Here is a 20,791-nt window from a genome sequence, read left to right on the forward strand (position 1 = left end):
TTGGAAGATTCCGGGAATCAGGATGGAATAAGTAGGAAATCCATTGGGAATCTTTCAAACCTGGATTTCTGGAAAACCTGGTGACAGCAATTGTTACAGCTGCTGGCAAGTCAGTTGCACCAACTATACTGTATAGTTACTGAATAATAATAATAATAATAATAATAATAATAATAATAATAATAATAATAATAATAATAATAATAGCTTACTGTACTGTATTCATTCTGTACTGTGTTTTATTATCCTCATTCTGTATCACTATGTACTAAAGCACTGCTAATGTCTGAATATCTGCATATTTTATACAACCCAATACAATTGTACATACTTATAATAAAACAATTTGTGACAAATAATGTCCATGAACAACATTCAATCAGAGAGGATAACTGTTTCGAACGTCAGGTACGGATTCTCTGCTGCCTGATGGAGGATGGAGGGGGGTAGAGATTAACTGAATGAAGGGGACTCCATGTGCTGTAATGAAGGGGACTCCATGTGCTGTAATGAAGGGGACTCCATGTGCTGTAATGAAGGGGACTCCATGTGCTGTAATGAAGGGGACTCCATGTGCTGTAATGAAGGGGACTCCATGTGCTGTAATGAAGCCCAATTTAAAGGCCCAAAACAGGAGAATGCCCACTGGGATCCTATTAAATCACTGTATGGATGATTCCATATGTAATTCTAGTGGGATGCTACCCAAAGAAACATATCTATGATATTCCTATGTGAATGAATGCCGTACTTTATCCCATGAGAGGGGAAAGAAACGGAAAGGATTTATGGAGATATAATGGTGTTTCTAGGACAAATCACTTGTTCATCAGCTCAGGCACCTGTCATGAACTAGAGCAGACTGGCATTTAAAAAAAAGTTTGTGCTATCCGGGATCTCTGGGATGTCCCTACCCTAAATCCTAACCCTAAATCCTAACCCTAAATCTTAACCCTTACCCTGACCTTAACCATTACCTTTTAAAATGTAAATTCAAAGGGGTAAAGTCAGGATTGGAATGATCCAGAACAGCAAGTACCACGTAAAAAAGGAACGAAAGTAGGCTGAGATCCTAGGTGTGCTCCAGAGATACAGACTCTGCACAGGCCGGCCCACGTTAGCAGACTGTTAGCTACGCCTTTATCGTGTGGATGTGGTTCGACGTTAAACACTCAGGTGTTGTACAGATCTGATATTCTGCGCAGCGCTGACCAGCATCTGTGTATCTGAACCGCACCCCATTCGAGTCAGCCTCCTTCCCCTGCGATAACATGGTACGGTCCCATAGTGACGTCATCGCCTGAGCAGCGCTAGGCGGAGTGAGACTTGTTTTGCTACATTGTTGACGTTCTTGTTCAACATTTTGACATTGTTTCCAGTTTTTAGGAGACAGAATAACAATCATTTTAGTCACTGTCTAATTCCTCACCCGCCCTCTACGATTTTACTGCGCGTCGAGCAAACTCTCCCGGAATCAGCCACCATGAAATGGATGTTCAAAGAGGATCATTCCCTGGGTAAGAGGTTACTTGTTTTATAACAGGCAATTAACACAATTGTCAAAGTAGGAACAAATATGTATCTCCTCTGCGTTCTTCTTATTTTTATGGCAGTTGCTGATTATGATTGGCTACTTTTCTGCACTAACATTGGCTGACTAGTGGCCTACCCGTTCAGATTTTGTTGAGTCCTTTGGCTACAAAATAACATTACGAAATTCATCGAAATTGTATGTTGACATGTCACTTAATATCTTGTTCAAAAGACATTAGTCAAATGTTGCATGTGGTTTGGTTGTTTTATTGGCAAAATGTCATATGCGTTTTCATTTTTAAATCACCTCGATCCGTGACAGGTCGCCCTATTTGGGACATGTCGTTCCTATTGACATGACAGCTGATATGATAGTGATGTGATAGCTGATATGATAGTGATATTGAAAAGATATGGATCATTTCAAATAGGACTAGGCCCTATTAGTTTTAACAACAAACAGCTGTCAAAACGTTGCCTCACTCATTCTTTGCTCTGCCGCATATCATATCCCCTGAACATAGGTTATTATTGTGATAAAAACATGACAACATTATCTGGCTGAAATTACATGGCATAAACTATTTATGTATTTTAACAAAAGTCTCCTAAAAAATATTATTCTAGAGTTCTTAAGTTGTATTTTCCCTTTTATTACATAATTTGGATATAGGCCACACCTGTATGGCTTATGTGTTAGATTGACACACGGAGAAGTAGCCTAGGAGAAATATTGACATATTTATCCCAGTGAATTGGCAGCTTTAGTCAGCGATTACCCAGAGTGCATCTGGTGTCCAACAGCTGCTGCTGTTGCCGGTGGATCTCGGTCAGGGAACAACATGTGACCTCTCATCAAATGTTGATCCTCCTGTAGCAGTCACCGGAGGATACGTCCCAAACTGCACCCTATTGCCTGTACAGTGCACTACTTTTGACCAGGGCTTTGGTTAAAATTAGTGCACTGTATAGGGTGCACTACACAAGGTGTAGGGGGCCATTTGGGATACACCCTTGCTCTTTGGTGAACTGACTAGAGCAGGGGGAACTGAGTAGGGCAGGGGGGCAACAAACCGGCCTATTCTACTAATCTAAGTGTCTCTTAAGGTTCTTGATTAGCTGAATCAGGTGGTTTAGAGTAGGGCTGTCGCAAAAGCCTATTCTCCCGGTAGCTAGTAGGACTTGAAACAGGTTGAATTACTGTACCGATGACACTGTAACACCATTCACAACATCTCTCAATCCGTCTCTGTTTCTCAACAGAACATCGGTGTGTAGAGTCGGCCATTCATAACATCTCTCAATCCATCTCTTCTTCTCAACAGAACATCGGTGTATAGAGTCGGCCAAAATACGCAGCAAGTACCCAGATAGGGTTCCGGTGAGTGAGACGGGTTTCACTGGGGGGTGGAGTTATTGTTGTACCTTTATTTTGACAGGGGAGTCATGCTGAGACCAATGTCTCTTTTACAGATGAAAATAAACACATCAATACAAATACGAAATGCAAAAACAGAGATGCAAAACATTATAATAGAAACTAAGCACATTCTTCAGTAAAAAAAGGTCCTCAATCAGTCAATCAATTGCCCTAGAGTCACCAAAACATCCAATTGTAGAGTTTTGGATATTATTCCAAGTAAGGTGCAAAGAAACTAAAAATGGATTTACCTAACTCTGTAGAGACCGAAGGAATTTCCAGTTAGCCCTGAGGCTGGTTATGGTTAACTTGTACGCCTAAAGGTTATTAATGGTTTTAGGTACAGCGGGAGTTTTTATAAAATAGCTTTATAAAAGCGTTTCACACATCGTTATAACATATTTATTACAGTGTAACGTTGGATTTATATGCCCGTCTCGTGAGGATGTTACAATTCACTGACGCACGTTGGTCCCCAATTCAAATGTTTTTAAGATCCAAGTGCATTGCTCCGCGTGGACCCCCCAAACCGATCCAAATGTAGCATAGCATGCGTCGGTCAGAAAACCCATTCAAACATTAGGAATCACCGGTTCACTTTTTTTTTTTGCTGCCTCATATTACATTCTTTCTACCTTCTGAAAATACAGCTCATCATTAGTGTACAGAGCCTTCAGAAAGTATTCATACCCCTTGACCTATTCCACATTTTGTTGTTACAGCCTGAATTCAAAATGGAATTTTAAAAATGTTTTATTCTCACCCATCTACACACAATACCCCATAATGACAAAGTGAAAACATGTTTTTAAAAATTTTTTGAAAATGAAATAGAGACATACAGTGCCTTCGGAAAGTATTCAGACCCCTTGACTTTTTCCACATTTTATTACGTTACAGCCTTATTCATAATGACAAAGCAAAAATAGGTTTTTAGAAATGTTAACAAATGTATTAAAAAATAAACAGAAATATCACATTTACATAAGTATTCAGACCCTTTGTTGAAGCACCTTTGGCAGTGATTACAGCCTTGAGTCTTCTTGGGTATGACGCTACAAGCTTGGCACGCCTGTATTTGGGGAGTTTCTCCCATTCTTCTCTGCAGATCCTCTCAAGCTCTGTCAGGTTGGATGGGGAGCATCGCTGCACAGCTATTTTCAGGTCTCTCCAGAGATGTTCGATCGGGCTCATGTCCGGGCTCTGGCTGGGCCACTCAAGGACATTCAGACTTGTCCCAAGCCACTCCTGCATTGTCTTGGCTGTGTGCTTAGAGTCGTTGTCCTGTTGGAAGGTGAACCTTTGCCCCAGTCTGAGGACCTAAGCACTCTGGAGCAGGTTTTCATCAAGTATCTCTCTGTACTTTGCTCCGTTCATCTTTTCCTTGATCCTGACAAGTCTCCCAGTCCCTGCCGCTGAAAAACATCCCCACAGCATGATGCTGCCACCACCATGCTTCACCATATGGATGATGCCAGGTTTCCTCCAGACGTGACACTTGGCATTCAGGCCAAAGAGTTCAATCTTGGTTTCATCAGACCAGAGAATCTTGTTTCTCGTGGTCTGAGAGTCCTTTAGGTGCCTTTTGGCAAACTCCAAGTGGGCAAATTCCATCTGGCCACTCTAACAAAAAGATAAACAACTTTCTATCGCTGGATTCGAACACGCAACCTTTGGAACCAGAGGTAGATGCTTAAGGTATCCCCGTCCACAACACCCTAGCAAAACCAAAGCCTACTTGAAGGTAACGGCGCTCACTGTTGCCCCCTAGCGGCTGGCTTCCACGTCATCTTCCGACGTCCTCGGACATGGATGGACGTGAAATACTGACTTGTATCACGGGTGAATTAGTGGGGGATGGTGATTTCAGAACCAAAGTGGGGAGACAAAGCGGACTGCATCACAGCCCCCCTAATCTGATAGTGGTAGATGCCTAGTCACCCATATGGCTCAGCTCAGGGGCCTACATAGTACATACATCATTTATACACACACACACACACACACACACACACACACACACACACACACGTCATGCAGATTTTAATTTAGAATGGAAAATGAATGCGTTTATGCAACAAATGTTTAGTGCATCGTATCGATCCGAATCGCACTGAGTCGTTTCAAACTAAAACGTGTGGTTCCTCTATGGTGTTGGAGCGCAGGTATCTAGATGCGTTTTCTAATTGTCTTGAAAGGGAAAGATGCACATCCCTACGCTGTCATATTTTTTTCAGTTCAGTAAATCTTTATTGTTCCAGGAATGGCAATTTATGTGAACACTATAAACATACAATATGACATGACTCTGTGTGGTCTGTTTCTAGGTGATCGTGGAAAAGGTGTCTGGGTCTCAGATTGTGGACATTGACAAGAGGAAGTATTTGGTGCCCTCTGACATCACGGTGGCCCAGTTCATGTGGATCATCAGGAAACGCATCCAGCTGCCTTCGGAGAAGGCGATCTTCCTCTTCGTTGATAAGACCGTGCCTCAGTCCAGGTCGGAACTCTAAGCACTCAGTGGAAATGGCACCTTAGAAACTATAGAACTTAAAGGTTTTTTCCCCCCAGGTTAAATAGATAAAACACTACTTTTAGCCATTGATGTTTTCGGACACTGACCACACAGGGCATATATACTAGAGGCTAGCTTTAACTGGGTTAACCTGGGACATTAGTTATAAATATAGACAAGCTGGGTTAGAACTGGGTTAACCTGGGACATTAGTTATAAATATAGACAAGCTGGGTTAGAACTGGGTTAACCTGGGACATGAGTTATAAATATAGACAAGCTGGGTTAGAACTGGGTTAACCTGGGACATTAGTTATACATATAGACAAGCTGGGTTAGAACTGGGTTAACCTGGGACATGAGTTATAAATATAGACAAGCTGGGTTAGAACTGGGTTAACCTGGGATATGAGTTATAAATATAGACAAGCTGGGTTAGAACTGGGTTAACCTGGGACATGAGTTATAAATATAGACAAGCTGGGTTAGAACTGGGTTAACCTGGGACATTAGTTATAAATATAGACAAGCTGGGTTAGAACTGGGTTAACCTGGGACATGAGTTATAAATATAGACAAGCTGGGTTAGAACTGGGTTAACCTGGGACATGAGTTATAAATATAGACAAGCTGGGTTAGAACTGGGTTAACCTGGGACATTAGTTATAAATATAGACAAGCTGGGTTAGAACTGGGTTAACCTGGGACATTAGTTATAAATATAGACAAGCTGGGTTAGAACTGGGTTAACCTGGGACATTAGTTATAAATATAGACAAGCTGGGTTAGAACTGGGTTAACCTGGGACATGAGTTATAAATATAGACACACCAGCTGCTCCCAAGGGCTTTATTCCTGCACCAACGGCAACAATGTTGAGCTACAATAGCCTTTGTCAAGTCTGATAAATATCTGGGATGAGAATATCACCCATCACACTCCTCATGGGTTCATAGTTGAAGCTCAATGCCCGATGTCTCTTCCTCAACAAGACACCCAATCCAGGTCCAGGTCTGAACACCCTAGTGGCTGCTGGGTTACTAGTGGTTTGCTGCTCCCACAGGGATATCCTTTAGCTTTAGTTATACAGAAATGCAGTCAATTCGGAAAGTATTCAGACCCCCTTGACTTTTTCCACAGTTTGTTACGTTACAGTCTTATTCTAAAATGGATTAAATAGTTTTTTCCCCCCTCATCAATCTACCCACAATACCCCATAATGACAAAGCAAAAACAGGTTTTTAGAAAATGTTGCTAATTTATTACAAATACAAACAGAAATATTACATTTACATAAGTATTCAGACCCTTTACTCAGTACTTTGTTGAAGCACCTTTGGGAGCGATTACAGCCTCGAGTCTTCTTGGGTATGATGCTACAAGCTTGGCACACCTGTATTTGGGGAGTTTCTCCCATTCTTCTCTGCAGATCCTCTCAATATCTGTCAGGTTGGATGGGGAGCGTCGCTGCACAGCTATTTTCAGGTCTCTCCAGAGATGTTCGATCGGGTTCAAGTCCGGGCTCTGGCTGGGCCATTCAAGGACATTCAGAGACTTGTCCCGAAGCCACTCCTGTGTTGTCTTGGCTGTGTGCTTAGGGTTGTTGTCCTGTTGGAAGGTGAACCTTCGCCCCAGTCTGAGGTCCTGAGCGCTCTGGAGCAGGTTTTCATCAAAGATCTCTCTGTACTTTGCTCTGTTCATCTTTCCCTCGACCCTGACAAGTCTCCCAGTCCCTGCCACTGAAAAACATCCCCACAGCATGATGCTGCCACCACCATGCTTCACCGTAGGAATGGTGCCAGGTTTCCTCCAGACGTGACGCTTAGCATTCAGGCCAAATAGTTCAATCTTGGTTTCATCAGACCAGAGAGTCTTGTTTCTCATGGTCTGAGAGTCCTTTAGGTGCCTTTTGGCAAACTCCAAGTGGGCAGTCATGTGCCTTTTACTGAGGAGTGGCTTCCATCTGGCCACTCTACCATAAAGGCCTAATTGGTGGAGTGCTGCAGAGATAGTTGTCCTTCTGGAAGGTTCTCCCATATCCACAGAGGAACTCTGGAGCTCTGTCAGAGTGACCATCGGGCTCTTGGTCACCTCCCTGACCAAGGCCCTTCTCCCCCGATTGCTCAGTTTGGCCGGGCAGCCAGCTCTAGGAAGTGTCTTGGCGGTTCCAAACTTCTTCCATTTAAGAATGAGGGAGGCCACTGTGTTCTTGGGGACCTTCAATGCTACAGACATTTGTTGGTACCCTTCCCCAGATCTGTGCCTCGACACAATCCTGTCTCGGAGCTCTACGCACAATTCCTTCGACCTCATGGCTTGGTTTCTGCTCTGACATGCACTGTCAACTGTGGGACCTTATATAGACAGGTGTGTGCCTTTCTAAATCATGTCCAATCAATTGGAGTCCACCTGTGGTAGATTCAATCAAGTTGTAGAAACATCTCAAGGATGATCAATGTAAACAGGATGGACCTAAGCTCAATTTCGAGTCTCATAGCAAAGGTTCTGAATACTTATGTAAATAAGGTTTCAAAAATGTCTAAAACCTGTTTTTTCTTTGTCATTATGGGGTATTGTGTGGAATGAAGAGGAAAATCTGTAATTTAATCAATTTTAGAATAAGGCTGTAAAGTAAAAAAAATTGGAAAAGTCAAGGGGTCTGAATACTTTCGGAATGCACTGTATATTAAGGCCTGCATACAATCTGGTCTTTGTTAGATCCACGTTATAGCATTTAAAGGTATATCTGTCAAGTTGGTAAAATGTTAAAACTCGGTTGTCCAGCGCTTTTCTCTATGAATTGAATTAAAGTATTAGTGTCTATCGACACAACAGCAGTAAACAAGAGCAGACATTACCGAACATAGCTTGCAGATTATACCAGTCACTTTACCGGTATTTCAGATACATTGTTTCATTCTGTTGATGGTGACTAAACGCTAAGCAGTATTTAGACCTACTTCTACATTTCATCCCCTCCGTTCACTTGAGTAGTATGTGGATACGTCCCAAATGGCACCCTATTCCCTACATAGTGCACTACTTTTGACCAGAGCCCTGTATAGGGAATAGGGTGCCATTTGGGCCACGGTCTGTTTACGTCTACATTTCCCCTCTTCCTCATGTCTGTCCGTTGCAGCATCACCATGGGACAGCTGTACGAGAAGGAGAAGGACGAGGACGGCTTTTTATACGTGGCGTACAGCGGAGAGAACACCTTCGGTGTCTAGACCCACCTTCATCATCATCATCATCATCATCAGCCTTACTTACGACAGAATACAACACCTGGCCACACCCACCCACCACCCCAACCCTAACTCACACCCCACCCCTGGGAGAAGCCCTGGGAAACCCCCAGAGAAATGAAGTGAAATAAAGAGATTAAGAGAGTGATCAGTTGAGTGAAATGAGTGTCACCAGTCTGTCTAATCTATTCCTGCCCATGTTGTATCAATGCTGTTTACATTCATTTATTAATATGTTTATTATTATTTTTGAAGTTATGTATAGTGATAAAAATAGGAATGACTGTTTTGTTTGTTTGATGTTTTGTGCTTTACTTTAGTTTAGGTGCTTGGAGGTTGTTTTTTTTCATTCGCGAAATGATATTTTTGTTTGAAGTTTCACTTTCAGTTTGGCTGTTATCCTTGAAGATTTATATTTCAAATAATTGTAACTATTTGAACGGTAAGGTAGCTGGATGACCTAACCAATAAAAAATGTGAATAATCCTTGTGTTTTTATTGACCTATACCAGGGTTCTTCCACTTCGGTCCTGGAGATTTTTGATCCAGCCCTAAAGTAACACAGACTGTTATTACAGCATTATACCAGTTCATAAAGTAAACAGACTGTTATTACAGCATTATACCAGTTCATAAAGTAACAGACTGTTATTACAGCATTATACCAGTTCATAAAGTAACAGACTGTTATTACAGCATTATACCAGTTCATAAAGTAACAGACTGTTATTACAGCATTATACCAGTTCATAAAGTAACACAGACTGTTATTACGGCATTATACCAGTTCATAAAGTAAACAGACTGTTATTACAGCATTATACCAGTTCATAAAGTAAACAGACTGTTATTACAGCATTATACCAGTTCATAAAGTAACAGACTGTTATTACAGCATTATACCAGTTCATAAAGTAACACACAGACTGTTATTACAGCATTATACCAGTTCATAAAGTAACACACAGACTGTTATTACAGCATTATACCAGTTCATAAAGTAACACACAGACTGTTATTACAGCATTATACCAGTTCATAAAGTAACAGACTGTTATTACAGCATTATACCAGTTCATAAAGTAAACAGACTGTTATTACAGCATTATACCAGTTCATAAAGTAACAGACTGTTATTACAGCATTATACCAGTTCATAAAGTAACACACAGACTGTTATTACAGCATTATACCAGTTCATAAAGTAAACAGACTGTTATTACAGCATTATACCAGTTCATAAAGTAAACACAGACTGTTATTACAGCATTATACCAGTTCATAAAGTAAACAGACTGTTATTACAGCATTATACCAGTTCATAAAGTAACAGACTGTTATTACAGCATTATACCAGTTCATAAAGTAACAGACTGTTATTACAGCATTATACCAGTTCATAAAGTAACACACAGACTGTTATTACAGCATTATACCAGTTCATAAAGTAACAGACTGTTATTACAGCATTATACCAGTTCATAAAGTAACACAGACTGTTATTACAGCATTATACCAGTTCATAAAGTAACACACAGACTGTTATTACAGCATTATACCAGTTCATAAAGTAACAGACTGTTATTACAGCATTATACCAGTTCATAAAGTAACACACAGACTGTTATTACAGCATTATACCAGTTCATAAAGTAACAGACTGTTATTACAGCATTATACCAGTTCATAAAGTAACAGACTGTTATTACAGCATTATACCAGTTCATAAAGTAACAACAGACTGTTATTACAGCATTATACCAGTTCATAAAGTAAACACAGACTGTTATTACAGCATTATACCAGTTCATAAAGTAACACACAGACTGTTATTACAGCATTATACCAGTTCATAAAGTAACAGACTGTTATTACAGCATTATACCAGTTCATAAAGTAACACACAGACTGTTATTACAGCATTATACCAGTTCATAAAGTAACACACAGACTGTTATTACAGCATTATACCAGTTCATAAAGTAACAGACTGTTATTACAGCATTATACCAGTTCATAAAGTAACACACAGACTGTTATTACAGCATTATACCAGTTCATAAAGTAACACAGACATGTTATTACAGCATTATACCAGTTCATAAAGTAACACACAGACTGTTATTACAGCATTATACCAGTTCATAAAGTAACACACAGACATGTTATTACAGCATTATACCAGTTCATAAAGTAACACACAGACTGTTATTACAGCATTATACCAGTTCATAAAGTAACACAGACTTGTTATTACAGCATTATACCAGTTCATAAAGTAACACACAGACTGTTATTACAGCATTATACCAGTTCATAAAGTAACACACAGACTGTTATTACAGCATTATACCAGTTCATAAAGTAACACACAGACTGTTATTACAGCATTATACCAGTTCATAAAGTAACACACAGACTATGTTATTACAGCATTATACCAGTTCATAAAGTAACACACAGACTGTTATTACAGCATTATACCAGTTCATAAAGTAACACACAGACATGTTATTACAGCATTATACCAGTTCATAAAGTAACACACAGACTATGTTATTACAGCATTATACCAGTTCATAAAGTAACACACAGACTGTTATTACAGCATTATACCAGTTCATAAAGTAAACACAGACTGTTATTACAGCATTATACCAGTTCATAAAGTAACACACAGACTGTTATTACAGCATTATACCAGTTCATAAAGTAACACACAGACTGTTATTACAGCATTATACCAGTTCATAAAGTAACACACAGACTGTTATTACAGCATTATACCAGTTCATAAAGTAACACACAGACTGTTATTACAGCATTATACCAGTTCATAAAGTAACACACAGACTATGTTATTACAGCATTATACCAGTTCATAAAGTAACACACAGACTGTTATTATAGCATTATACCAGTTCATAAAGTAACACACAGACTATGTTATTACAGCATTATTCCAGTTCATAAAGTAACACACAGACTATGTTATTACAGCATTATACCAGTTCATAAAGTAACACACAGACTATGTTATTACAGCATTATACCAGTTCATAAAGTAACACACAGACTGTTATTACAGCATTATACCAGTTCATAAAGTAACACACAGACTGTTATTACAGCATTATACCAGTTCATAAAGTAACACACAGACTATGTTATTACAGCATTATACCAGTTCATAAAGTAACACACAGACTGTTATTACAGCATTATACCAGTTCATAAAGTAACACACAGACTGTTATTACAGCATTATACCAGTTCATAAAGTAACACACAGACTGTTATTACAGCATTATACCAGTTCATAAAGTAACACACAGACTATGTTATTACAGCATTATACCAGTTCATAAAGTAACACACAGACTGTTATTACAGCATTATACCAGTTCATAAAGTAACACACAGACTATGTTATTACAGCATTATACCAGTTCATAAAGTAACACACAGACTGTTATTACAGCATTATACCAGTTCATAAAGTAACACACAGACTATGTTATTACAGCATTATACCAGTTCATAAAGTAACACACAGACTGTTATTACAGCATTATACCAGTTCATAAAGTAACACACAGACATGTTATTACAGCATTATACCAGTTCATAAAGTAACACACAGACATGTTATTACAGCATTATACCAGTTCATAAAGTAACACACAGACTATGTTATTACAGCATTATACCAGTTCATAAAGTAACACACAGACTGTTATTACAGCATTATACCAGTTCATAAAGTAACACACAGACTGTTATTACAGCATTATACCAGTTCATAAAGTAACACAGACTGTTATTACAGCATTATACCAGTTCATAAAGTAAACACAGACTGTTATTACAGCATTATACCAGTTCATAAAGTAACACACAGACTGTTATTACAGCATTATACCAGTTCATAAAGTAACACACAGACTATGTTATTACAGCATTATACCAGTTCATAAAGTAACACACAGACTGTTATTACAGCATTATACCAGTTCATAAAGTAACACAGACTGTTATTACAGCATTATACCAGTTCATAAAGTAACACACAGACTATGTTATTACAGCATTATACCAGTTCATAAAGTAACACACAGACTATGTTATTACAGCATTATACCAGTTCATAAAGTAACACACAGACTGTTATTACAGCATTATACCAGTTCATAAAGTAACACACAGACTGTTATTACAGCATTATACCAGTTCATAAAGTAACACACAGACATGTTATTACAGCATTATACCAGTTCATAAAGTAACACACAGACTGTTATTACAGCATTATACCAGTTCATAAAGTAACACACAGACTATGTTATTACAGCATTATACCAGTTCATAAAGTAACACACAGACTGTTATTACAGCATTATACCAGTTCATAAAGTAACACACAGACTATGTTATTACAGCATTATACCAGTTCATAAAGTAACACACAGACTGTTATTACAGCATTATACCAGTTCATAAAGTAACACACAGACTGTTATTACAGCATTATACCAGTTCATAAAGTAACACACAGACATGTTATTACAGCATTATACCAGTTCATAAAGTAACACACAGACTGTTATTACAGCATTATACCAGTTCATAAAGTAACACACAGACTGTTATTACAGCATTATACCAGTTCATAAAGTAACACACAGACTGTTATTACAGCATTATACCAGTTCATAAAGTAACACACAGACTGTTATTACAGCATTATACCAGTTCATAAAGTAACACAGACTATGTTATTACAGCATTATACCAGTTCATAAAGTAACACACAGACTGTTATTACAGCATTATACCAGTTCATAAAGTAACACACAGACTGTTATTACAGCATTATACCAGTTCATAAAGTAACACAGACATGTTATTACAGCATTATACCAGTTCATAAAGTAACACACAGACTGTTATTACAGCATTATACCAGTTCATAAAGTAACACACAGACTGTTATTACAGCATTATACCAGTTCATAAAGTAACACAGACTGTTATTACAGCATTATACCAGTTCATAAAGTAACACAGACTGTTATTACAGCATTATACCAGTTCATAAAGTAACACACAGACTGTTATTACAGCATTATACCAGTTCATAAAGTAACACACAGACTGTTATTACAGCATTATACCAGTTCATAAAGTAACACACAGACTGTTATTACAGCATTATACCAGTTCATAAAGTAACACACAGACTGTTATTACAGCATTATACCAGTTCATAAAGTAACACACAGACTGTTATTACAGCATTATACCAGTTCATAAAGTAACACACAGACTATGTTATTACAGCATTATACCAGTTCATAAAGTAACACACAGACTGTTATTACAGCATTATACCAGTTCATAAAGTAACACACAGACTGTTATTACAGCATTATACCAGTTCATAAAGTAACACACAGACTATGTTATTACAGCATTATACCAGTTCATAAAGTAACACAGACTATGTTATTACAGCATTATACCAGTTCATAAAGTAACACACAGACTGTTATTACAGCATTATACCAGTTCATAAAGTAACACACAGACTGTTATTACAGCATTATACCAGTTCATAAAGTAACACACAGACTGTTATTACAGCATTATACCAGTTCATAAAGTAACACAGACTATGTTATTACAGCATTATACCAGTTCATAAAGTAACACACAGACTGTTATTACAGCATTATACCAGTTCATAAAGTAACACACAGACTATGTTATTACAGCATTATACCAGTTCATAAAGTAACACACAGACTATGTTATTACAGCATTATACCAGTTCATAAAGTAACACACAGACTGTTATTACAGCATTATACCAGTTCATAAAGTAACACACAGACTGTTATTACAGCATTATACCAGTTCATAAAGTAACACAGACTATGTTATTACAGCATTATACCAGTTCATAAAGTAACACACAGACTATGTTATTACAGCATTATACAAGTTCATAAAGTAAACAGACTGTTATTACAGCATTATACCAGTTCATAAAGTAACACACAGACTGTTATTACAGCATTATACCAGTTCATAAAGTAACACACAGACTGTTATTACAGCATTATACCAGTTCATAAAGTAACACACAGACTGTTATTTCAGCATTATACCAGTTCATAAAGTAACACACAGACTATGTTATTACAGCATTATACCAGTTCATAAAGTAACACACAGACTGTTATTACAGCATTATACCAGTTCATTAAGTAACACAGACTATGTACAGATTATACCAGTCTAAAGTCACACAGACTGTTATTACAGCATTATACCAGTTCATAAAGTAACACACAGACTGTTATTATAGCATTATACCAGTTCATAAAGTAACAGACTATTTACAGCAATACAGACTATGTTATTACAGCATTATACCAGTTCATAAAGTAACAGACATGTTATTACAGCATTATACCAGTTCATAAAGTAAACACAGACTATGTTATTACAGCATTATACAGTTCATTAACACACACTGTTATTACAGCATTATACCAGTTCATAAAGTAACACACAGACTGTTATTACAGCATTATACCAGTTCATAAAGTAACACACAGACTATGTTATTACAGCATTATACCAGTTCATAAAGTAACACACAGACTATGTTATTACAGCATTATACCAGTTCATAAAGTAACACACAGACTATGTTATTACAGCATTATACCAGTTCATAAAGTAACACACAGACTGTTATTACAGCATTATACCAGTTCATAAAGTAACACACAGACTGTTATTACAGCATTATACCAGTTCATAAAGTAACACACAGACTATGTTATTACAGCATTATACCAGTTCATAAAGTAACAGAGACTATGTTATTACAGCATTATACCAGTTCATAAAGTAACACAGACTATGTTATTACAGCATTATACCAGTTCATAAAGTAACACAGACTATGTTATTACAGCATTATACCAGTTCATAAAGTAACACAGACTATGTTATTACAGCATTATACCAGTTCATAAAGTAACACACAGACTGTTATTACAGCATTATACCAGTTCATAAAGTAACACAGACTATGTTATTACAGCATTATACCAGTTCATAAAGTAACACACAGACTGTTATTACAGCATTATACCAGTTCATAAAGTAACACACAGACTGTTATTACAGCATTATACCAGTTCATAAAGTAACAGACTGTTATTACAGCATTATACCAGTTCATAAAGTAACAACAGACTGTTATTACAGCATTATACCAGTTCATAAAGTAACACACAGACTGTTATTACAGCATTATACCAGTTCATAAAGTAAACAGACTGTTATTACAGCATTATACCAGTTCATAAAGTAACACAGACTGTTATTACAGCATTATACCAGTTCATAAAGTAACACAGACTATGTTATTACAGCATTATACCAGTTCATAAAGTAACACACAGACTATGTTATTACAGCATTATACCAGTTCATAAAGTAACACACAGACTGTTATTACAGCATTATACCAGTTCATAAAGTAACACAGACTATGTTATTACAGCATTATACCAGTTCATAAAGTAACACAGACTGTTATTACAGCATTATACCAGTTCATAAAGTAACACACAGACTGTTATTACAGCATTATACCAGTTCATAAAGTAACACACAGACTGTTATTACAGCATTATACCAGTTCATAAAGTAACACACAGACTGTTATTACAGCATTATACCAGTTCATAAAGTAACAGACTGTTATTATAGCATAATACCAGTTCATAAAGTAACACACAGACTGTTATTACAGCATTATACCAGTTCATAAAGTAACACAGACTGTTATTACAGCATTATACCAGTTCATAAAGTAACACAGACTATGTTATTACAGCATTATACCAGTTCATAAAGTAACAAGACTGTTATTATAGCATTATACCAGTTCATAAAGTAACACACAGACTGTTATTACAGCATTATACCAGTTCATAAAGTAAACAGACTGTTATTACAGCATTATAACAGTTCATAAAGTAACAACAGACTGTTATTACAGCATTATACCAGTTCATAAAGTAACACACATACTATGTTATTACAGCATTATACCAGTTCATAAAGTAACAGACAGACTGTTATTACAGCATTATACCAGTTCATAAAGTAACACACAGACTGTTATTACAGCATTATACCAGTTCATAAAGTAACAGACTGTTATTACAGCATTATACCAGTTCATAAAGTAACAGACTGTTATTACAGCATTATACCAGTTCATAAAGTAACACACAGACTATGTTATTACAGCATTATACCAGTTCATAAAGTAACACACAGACTGTTATTACAGCATTATACCAGTTCATAAAGTAACACACAGACTGTTATTACAGCATTATACCAGTTCAGAAAGTAACACAGACTGTTATTACAGCATTATACCAGTTCATAAAGTAACACACAGACTGTTATTACAGCATTATACCAGTTCATAAAGTAACACACAGACTATGTTATTACAGCATTATACCAGTTCATAAAGTAACACAGACTGTTATTACAGCATTATACCAGTTCATAAAGTAACACACAGACTGTTATTACAGCATTATACCAGTTCATAAAGTAACACACAGACTATGTTATTACAGCATTATACCAGTTCATAAAGTAACACACAGACTATGTTATTACAGCATTATACCAGTTCATAAAGTAACACAGACTGTTATTACAGCATTATACCAGTTCATAAAGTAACACACAGACTGTTATTACAGCATTATACCAGTTCATAAAGTAACACACAGACTATTATTACAGCATTATACCAGTTCATAAAGTAACACACAGACTGTTATTACAGCATTATACCAGTTCATAAAGTAACACACAGACTGTTATTACAGCATTATACCAGTTCATAAAGTAACACACAGACTGTTATTACAGCATTATACCAGTTCATAAAGTAACACACAGACTGTTATTACAGCATTATACCAGTTCATAAAGTAACACACAGACTATGTTATTACAGCATTATACCAGTTCATAAAGTAACACACAGACTATGTTATTACAGCATTATTCCAGTTCATAAAGTAACACACAGACTGTTATTACAGCATTATACCAGTTCATAAAGTAACACACAGACTTGTTATTACAGCATTATACCAGTTCATAAAGTAACACACAGACTGTTATTACAGCATTATACCAGTTCATAAAGTAACACACAGACTGTTATTACAGCATTATACCAGTTCATAAAGTAACACACAGACTGTTATTACAGCATTATACCAGTTCATAAAGTAACACACAGACATGTTATTACAGCATTATACCAGTTCATAAAGTAACACACAGACTATGTTATTACAGCATTATACCAGTTCATAAAGTAACACACAGACTGTTATTACAGCATTATACCAGTTCATAAAGTAACACACAGACTTGTTATTACAGCATTATACCAGTTCATAAAGTAACACACAGACTGTTATTACAGCATTATACCAGTTCATAAAGTAACACACAGACTGTTATTACAGCATCATACCAGTTCATAATAACAATTAAATGTCTTGGAAGTTAGTTCCGTTTTGCTCCTCTAGATGGGGCCAGTCAGTGTTGATGAGATCGATGAGAGGGATTTGAAAGGGCTTGTGACAGAGATAGTCCATACACTGAGTGTACAAAACATTAGGAACATTTCACGCTCAACAGTTTTCTGTGTGTATCGAGAATTGTCCACCACCCAAAAGGACATCCAGCCAACTTGACACCACTTGTGGGCAAACATTGGAGTCAACATGGGCCAAGCATCCCTGTAGAACACTTTTGACACTTTGTAGAATACACGCCCCGACGAATTGAGGCTGTTCTGAGGGAAAAAGGGTGGGTTGCAACTCAATATTAGGAAGGTGTTCCTAATGTTTTGTACACTCAATGTATATTCTCTATACATTGAGAATGCTAAAATGAATATCATAGAGAATTTTTCAGAATACTTGATTTATTTAAAGAACTGCAGATGGACAAAGTGAAAAAAACTATATATATATATCAGTATAGTAGAATAGTTATATATACAACCCATCAATCCATCACAATATCATCAAAGTAAATACATTAATTTAATAATATGATCCACTCTTTCACAGGATATGTTTGAAAGCTTCAACGGATTTATAACATATGAAAATGTTAAATAGGTTACTGAATAGCTACATGTCAAATATGTTTACAGTTACAGAAAAATAAACAATGAATATATCCTAGACCTAGCACATTACATTGAACCTACTCCATACCAAGCTCAGATAGGGTATTGACATGTCTGACCAGGTCTGCATCCCTAATGACCATGTTCCCTTCATAGTGCCCAACCAAGGGTTAGGGTGTTAGGAGGGGATGGCGGTTGACGACATCATGGTCGATCTGCTCTCAATCTTGGTCACATGACTCTGGACCCAGGCTTCAGAAGGGTCAACACAAAATGTCTTCCCTTTCTGTGTGGTGAAACTGCAACAGAGTCACAACACATTGTCACTCATGACATCCAGTCTACAATATGAATGCTCCATCGGGTCTAGTACAGTGTAGCCTAGATATAGCCTGGTTCCAGATGTGTTTGTGCTATCATGCCAACTCCTTGTCACTCCTGGTCATGTTAGGCATAACAAGGAGTTGAAAGTAAGCAGACGCTCTATCCAGAGCGACTACAGTTAGTGAATACCTATATGCCGTGGGATGAACACAACCCTGGCGTGATAGCACAAACAGATCTGGGACCAGGCTAGCCTAGATGTCCAGTTAACTTTAGACTATGCTTACTTACATCAGTGCTTTGCGAGGGCAGCTACTGGAGGTTGCTCTGAGAGAAACCACTTGTTTGAGAGGGATCATCGGGTGAAATGCATACAGCATTCAGTTGCCGTTTCCAACGCAATGACAGCTGTAAACAAATGATCATAAACCACAGTTATCATGAAGATCTCCAGGAGCGTATCTAACAGCGTCTTACACAGCATGGCTACTCATCCACTCCCCAAAAACACACTCACACACACACACACACACACACACACACACACACACACACACACACACACACACACACACACACACACACACACACACACACACACCTGCAGACGTGGTATGGAGGGAGCAGAGCAGTCCCAGGAGGAGTAGAGCAGTCAGGGTCTTCATGGTTCAGAGATGGTTGAGATGCTGAAGATTGTGTTGTCTGAGATGGTCACTGATGTTCTGGTCTCTGATGTTCTGGTCTCTGATGCTCTGGTCTCTGATGTTCTGGTCTCTGATGTTCTGGTCTCTGATGTTCTGGTCTCTGATGTTCTGGTCTCTGATGCTCTGGTCTCTGATGTTCTGGTCTCTGATGCTCTGGTCTCTGATTCTCTGGTCTGGGTCTATGCCTGAGGTCTGATCTGACCTGTCTTTTATACAGAGAGCTGGTCCATCAGACCCATTGACAATTGAGGGGGGAAACTCCCCTCCAAACCTCATTCACTCTGAATATCTTTCTAAGAACCAACATTCTGTTCGTTAGGTTCCTCTTCCTCAATTCTCTGTACCTCTGTTTCCTCCAGTATGTTCTTTAGCGCTGCTATTTTCTGAAATACGCAGAATACATTTACTGGAGAATTGCATATCAAAGGAAGGCTATTAAAGTGGACTACATACTATGATACATTACATCAAATACAAGAACAATTAAGATTAAATGAAGTTCTCTACATCATAAGCAACTAGTTTTAATTAATACTTGAAATCAACTATGAATATTTCAACTTTTAAATACAGATGTTAGGATGTGTCCATGTTCATAAAACACCTACATTGCTGTACTCACAAAGTAGCATACTGTAAACCGTTACATCCTAGTGAAATGAAATCATTGAATAGTTTTCTATCAATGATTCTAAGATTTAGTGTGGTGTGGTTTGTGTCTTCCCTCAGTTTGGAAGGTAGGTGGTTCGATCCCTGGTCGAGTCATGACAACAACAACAA

The 20,791-nt window shown here is 37.6% G+C and overlaps 1 protein-coding gene and 1 pseudogene across 1 annotated transcript; one reads left to right on the forward strand and one right to left on the reverse strand.

Moving 5' to 3' along the window:
• Positions 1–1,260: 1,260 nt before the first annotated feature.
• On the forward strand, positions 1,261–9,200 carry LOC121583064 (gamma-aminobutyric acid receptor-associated protein-like 2). The gene is made up of 4 exons (XM_041899284.2): positions 1,261–1,517; positions 2,859–2,914; positions 5,281–5,453; positions 8,608–9,200. The coding sequence occupies exons 1-4, from the start codon at positions 1,484–1,486 to the stop codon at positions 8,696–8,698; spliced, it is 354 nt and encodes a 117-aa protein (XP_041755218.1). The 5' UTR covers positions 1,261–1,483; the 3' UTR covers positions 8,699–9,200.
• A 9,601-nt stretch (positions 9,201–18,801) lies between these two features.
• LOC123485978 lies at positions 18,802–20,085 on the reverse strand (annotated as a pseudogene).
• Positions 20,086–20,791: the final 706 nt, after the last annotated feature.

This window comes from Coregonus clupeaformis, unplaced genomic scaffold, assembly GCF_020615455.1.
Source record: "Coregonus clupeaformis isolate EN_2021a unplaced genomic scaffold, ASM2061545v1 scaf0920, whole genome shotgun sequence".
NCBI lineage: Eukaryota > Metazoa > Chordata > Actinopteri > Salmoniformes > Salmonidae > Coregonus > Coregonus clupeaformis.

Excerpts from the sequence above, each read along its gene's own strand:
- LOC121583064 (XM_041899284.2), top strand. The coding sequence starts at position 1,484 with ATGAAATGGATGTTCAAAGAGGATCATTCCCTGG. Across the intron at positions 1,518-2,858 it reads CAAAGAGGATCATTCCCTGG|AACATCGGTGTATAGAGTCG; the intron begins GTAAGAGGTTAC and ends TCTTCTCAACAG. Across the intron at positions 5,454-8,607 it reads AAGACCGTGCCTCAGTCCAG|CATCACCATGGGACAGCTGT; the intron begins GTCGGAACTCTA and ends TGTCCGTTGCAG.